The 6,000-nt window shown below is 35.9% G+C and overlaps 1 protein-coding gene across 2 annotated transcripts in view; it reads right to left on the bottom strand.

The window, feature by feature from the left end:
* Positions 1-475: 475 nt before the first annotated feature.
* MAP3K7CL (MAP3K7 C-terminal like) overlaps positions 476-6,000 on the bottom strand; it is a 40,194-nt gene continuing 34,669 nt past the window's right edge. For both annotated transcript variants that reach the window (XM_032631677.1, XM_032631678.1), the window contains one exon: positions 476-1,642. In XM_032631677.1, coding sequence (XP_032487568.1) covers positions 1,462-1,642 — 181 coding nt within the window. In that variant the 3' untranslated portion in view covers positions 476-1,461. The remainder of the gene's footprint in view (positions 1,643-6,000) is intronic.

The following is a 6,000-nucleotide window of genomic DNA, read 5'->3' as shown; positions in this document are numbered from 1 at the left end:
AGGTTCATCAACCTCTGTGCCATTGGCATATTGGGCCAAACAATTCTTCTTTGTTGTGATGCTGTCCTGTGTATTGCAGGATGTCTAGCAGTATCCCCAGCCTCTACTCTCCAGATGCCAGTAGCACCCACCCCCTCATCCTTGTCATGACAACAAAAATATCTCTAGACTTTGCCAAATGTCCCTTGAGGGTAAAATCACCCCCAGCCGATAAACACCAGTCTATCCCAGGCCATCTTATTGCTTTAATCAGCTATTCTCTTTTATGTTTTCTGGGCAAATACTTTAAGACACTAATGATCATATTCAGTATAGAGCTCTGAGTTATTTATATGAGAAACCACAGTCTTACAAGAAAAGGGACTTCACCGCTTTTTTGGCACTTCCAAATACAACTAAGAGCAAATTCTGACTAGGGTTAACCCATCCCAACTTTTAGCATAAATTGAGGTTAAGAAAGAGACAAAATACAGACTGAGAGTTTTGATCTATGTTTAATGAAAAAGAAGTTACAGGAATAGAAATGGACATAAAACAAAGAGATCAATTTGGAAAACTATGGTGATAGATAGAACAAGGGAAAAATCATTTTAATCTTAAATTTACTCATATATTCTTATTAGTTATCATTGATCCAAAACATCTCCTTAAATCCAAAACAGAGTAATAGTTAGAATTTTACTGTTCAAATTACTGGGCTGTTTTCATGGGAACTCACCAAGGTAATGTCCAAACAATACTTTTCCATTTCTCCCAGAACACACACAAGCAAAGGCAGAGATGTTTACCACGAGGTAACGTGGCATGGAGAAAATGCAGCCTTATCAGCTTTTTATTACAACAGCAAGTTAGCACTGGCAAATGTGCTTCTGGCACAAACATGCTTTCCGCTAATATTTTCATGAGAAAGCTTTTATGATATGCAACCATTTATTCTTAGTACAATCAATCATTGAGGGATTAAACCTAACTCTGGTGAACATAAATATATTTGGAGAAGTTTCTGGCAGTTCAGATTAGAGCACCGTAGAAATATTGAAGATGTGAAATTTTAAAATACACAGATAAGAAACTGCAGTGAGCATCTTACTAGTTTGTTTCATGGCTGAATTCTGTCCATGATTCTTAGTAGAATCAGTCAATGTTCTATTTCTATCATTTTCTACCCAGATCTACAGTATGATCGTATTTTGCTAAATAAGAAAAAAAAATATCTTTGGAAACGAATTATGATCTCTGAAAACATCTGGTAATAGGTTTGTTTTAATTACCTTATTTAAAATAAAATAACCCTTCTCTCAAACTATAGCAGGCAAGCATTAAACTCGTTAGTATAGACGTCGGCCATGTGGGTAATAAGGAGAAGCAATAGAGTTTACTCACTATCCCTTTAAAATAAAAATCTTTTGGCCAGTGCATAGCAGCCACCAACCTCTTATGCTCACATTGAATAATTTCAAATTAGGATGAACCCTGTCTCTTCTGATACTGTATTCTAAGTTTCTCCAGTTGTTCTATACATTGGGACTGGGCCAGCTTCAATGTCCGATTCTCCTCTGTTAGTGCCTCAAATTCCCGAGCCAGCTGAGCGGCATCCAGCTTCTCCTTTTCTGCCTGATCCAGCTTGGCAATGAGCTCCTTTCTGAAGATTCAGGGGGGCAGGTGAGGAAGAAGCATAAAACATAATGCAAACAAATTGAATTATATAGCAACAGCATAATGGAAGTCGAATATGTCATTCTACTCTTCTAAATTTTACCCATCTCTGCTTGCCTCCAATGAATTACTTTTATTTTTCCAACTTCACAAATGTTAGATGCCTTTATTTTATTCCAACACCTCGTCTAGATATATCCAAAATATTAAACATATACCAGCGCAGATACAGAGAACAAATGTATGGATACCAAGGGGGAAGGGGGGAATCGGATGAATAGGGAGATGGGGATTGACATATATCCAGTATTGATACTATGTAGAAAATAGATAACTAATGAGAACCTACTGTACAGCACAGGGAACTCAACTCGATGCTCTGTGGTGACCTAAATGGGGAGGAAATCTAAAAAAGAGGGGATATAAATACACATAAAGCTGATTCACTTTGCTGTACAGTGGAAATTAACAAAGTATTGTAAAGCAAATATACTCCAATTAAAAATAAATAAATAAATAGAAATAAAATAAACATATACCAGAAAAAGCTCAACAAATCCTTTGACAGTCAAAGGGGGTGATCTTTTAAAGAGTACAACAACTTATAAAAATTATGACTATTTTGTAGGAAAAAAACAGAAAAATTTGTTTATAATTTAAAATGCTATTGTCTTACGGAAAGGTGAATCATAGTTTGTCCCTTACCTAAGTTTTGTCCTTCAAATTCAGTTATTATCTTCTTTTGTTTTCTATTTCTGAGTTTAACAAATCTTTACTAGGCAAAGTAACAAATCTTTATGAAGAAATTCCAGTTGCCTCCTGCAGATATTATTTTCCATGTCTTTCCCTAACTAACAAAGCAATATCTCTATGTTTGGTGCTGTCCTGACTCCTGAATTTAGGAAGCAAGCTAAGGTTATTGGAGGGAACTTGTAGTGATAACGCCTAAAACAATAAATATTTGTAAATAATTCATTGATGTAAATACACATAATAAGGAACTAAAGATTTGCAGTCTATATTTAGATTTAATAAACATGACAACCCAAAACAGGTCCATTCCCCTTATACGTGTCAGTTAAACCTAAACTAGACTTAACTGAATTTTCCTTTGCTTCAACATAAGGGTATGTCATGTTTCTTTCTCCTCTGTATGCAAAAGTGCAGAGACCTGGAAGACCACTTGAACCAAGTGATTAAACTTGACATCATTAGTAATGAGACCAATTGATGCCCCATGCATCACAAAAGACACAACATTTTTTCTGTGGTATTCCTGCCAAAAAATGCACACATCAGACAACCTCAAATTGAGGGAAACGTTACAATGGCATTTGAAGCCTGTATACTTCAAAATATTAAAACTGCTTCATATTTAGAAAAACTAAAGAGAAATGGCAATGAAATGCAATGTGCAATTCTGGATTGGAAAAAAAAAAAAGCTGTGAAGGACATTATTGGGAAAGTGATGCAATTTAAATATGGCCTGCGAATTAGATATTACTACTGTATCAATGCTAAATTTCTTAATTTTAATTATTGTATTGATGTCAAGTGAGAGAATGTCCTTGTTCTTAGAAAATACTCCCTGAAGTATTTAGGGCAATGGAGCATGATATATATATATATATATATACACACATATATATAATTGTATCTGTGCATGTGATATAGATAGATGGATAGACACCCCATCTCTCTAAGAGAGAAAGAGAGAGAGAGCCCCAGTAGTATGTAGCTTTGGGAGAGGGAGAATAAAGCACAACTGGGGAAATTCTTAATAATTAATGAATGCAGTAAAGGAAGTATGAGGGTTCTTTTTACCATTTTTGTAACTCTTCTGTAAATTTGAAACTATCACACAGTTGCCCCAGGAAAAGGATAAAAAACAAATCAGAATAGAAGTTCTAGTATTTTCTTCCTGCATTCAACAGACGGCTTTGTGTACCCAATTTGGTGACCACTGAGCAAAACCAGGCACTGGAAAGAAAGTGCCCAACAGGGACAAAGGGAAGATAATCTGGAACATTCATATGCATATACACAAGGTTCCTTTGGGCTCTTATTGATCTTTGACTCTTCCATAGTATTTGGAATATAAAGGCTCCCAGAGATAAATTAGAAGTTTGGGATTAACATATACACACTACCATATATAAAATAGTTAAACAACAAGGACCTACTGTATGGCACAGGGAACTATACTCAATATCTTGTAATAACCTATAATGGAAAAGAATCTGAAAAAGAATTTATATATATATATATATTTGTATAAAACTGGATCACTTTGCCATACACCTGAAACTAACACAACCTTGTAAATTAACTATACTTCAATTTTTTAAAATGGTTTAAAGAAAGAATATAGGGAATTCCCTGGTGGTCCAGTGGTTAGGCCTCCGCTCTTCCACTGCAGGGGCCATGGGTTTGATCCCTGGTCAGGTTCAGTGTGGCCAAAGGGGAAAAAAAAAAGAATATAAAGTCTCCCAATAAATAGTTATTGAATAAATATAATTGAAGAGTACCTCAGAGACAACGTATATTTTAAAGATGAGGAAACAGAAACTCAAAGTGCTTAATATAATTGGAAAAAGCCACATACCTAATAAGAAACAGCCATGAATCGAACCTATCCTTCTGATTAAATGCTTAAGGTTCTTTGCCTCCATAGTTTAAGCAATAAATGTCAATAATTAAATATTAGTAAAGTTTCTTACGTAACTATCTTAAAGAAATTGATTAGTAAACTTTATGTAAGTAAAAAGGGACATGCCTCTAAATCCCTCACCCATCAGATCATCTACTCCTGTTCTTTTCTTCTTTTCAAATTAACTGTGTCACACAAAAAATGGCTACTGTCCAGGCTCCATATCTAACCTCATTTAAAATTCCTGAGGATATCTGTTATTAGTTTTGACTAGCAGGGAAAATAAATCACAGATTTTACAACTGAAAGGAATGGTCATGATTGTCTAATCCAATTTTCTTGCATTGGAGAAAGTCAATAATAATTTGTTCCTTACTGGAATCAAGAAGACTCAACTGATAGGTTTCTAAATTAATTTCATGTGTTTGATAAGCAGTTACACATCTATTTAATGAATACTGTCAAAACGTCTGTTGCCTCCTGTCCAAGACCTAGTTATATAGAAAAATTGATGCTCATTCAACAGCAATTCATATTTAAACCCCAGCACATCAACCTACAAAGATCTTATAAATAGATGATCTGGGGAGCAAGTCAATATGTACAATTGGCTAGAATGTGGTCCTGCCTTTGATTTCTTGTTTATCATTTCCCTTCAGCGTAATGTGATAAAGGTGTAGAAGACCATCATTACAGGAATCTTATTTATACCATAGTTTTCCAGATGATGTACCTCAACAGTGAAAAGGTCATAACCTTGGGTCCACCATAGATCATCTGCTGGCCCCATCCTAAGCCACATGCCTGGAAAAGTTTTTATTTGCTAAAACAAATGGGGGAAGGGGAAATCCAAGTGAGTCGGTAAAGAGAACTTTAAAACTTTCTGCAAACTAATTTCAGAATTAAGGAGATTCTTTATGTTGTAGGAGGTTGGGAAATGGATTCATCATTAGTACAAGTATTTCTCTGTTTCTGGAAAGACCAGAACTCTTGGAACTTTCTAAGTTAACTAAAGACTTTTATTTGGAAAAGACAAAATCCTAGGCAGTTTAGTCCCCAGGAGCTAAAGTTTTAAATAATAATGTAACAAAGGGTCTTCCCTGGTGGCACAGTGGTTAAAAATCCACCTGCCAATGCAGGGGACATGAGTTCGAGCTCTGGTCCAGGAAGATCCCACTTGCCTCAGAGCAACCAAGCCCATGCGCCCACAACTACTGAGCCCGTGCTCTAGAGCCGCGAGCCACTACTACTGAAGCCCACACACCTACAGCCCGTGCTCCTCAACAAGAGAAGCCACCACAATGAGAAGCCTGCGCACCACAATGAAGAGTAGCGCCCGCTCGCCACAACTAGAGAACACCTGCATGCAGCAATGAAGACCCAATGCAGCCAAAAATAAATTAAATTAAATTAATTAATTTAAAAAAATAATAGTGTAATAAAATACTATCTTCATCATAGGAGAATTTTAGCTTAAATCGTGATTTAGACTGTACTGTTAGTGGTTCTTGAAAGATGTGTGTTCTAGCACCAACATTTAAACACAGGAGAGGAGTAGATGCTTCAAGATGACATAAAGGATGTGAAAGTTCACCTTCATCTTATGCAGGTGAAGGAACAATAAATGGTATTGAAATGGAATTTCCAAAACACAGTCTAGACTTTGGTATTGAAGCCCTACAAGTGAATGATGC

Source organism: Phocoena sinus, chromosome 4 (assembly GCF_008692025.1).
Source record: "Phocoena sinus isolate mPhoSin1 chromosome 4, mPhoSin1.pri, whole genome shotgun sequence".
Classification (NCBI taxonomy): Eukaryota; Metazoa; Chordata; class Mammalia; order Artiodactyla; family Phocoenidae; genus Phocoena; species Phocoena sinus.
The sequence above is the reverse complement of the archived record's forward strand: the minus strand, read 5'-3'. Positions and strand labels throughout refer to the sequence as shown.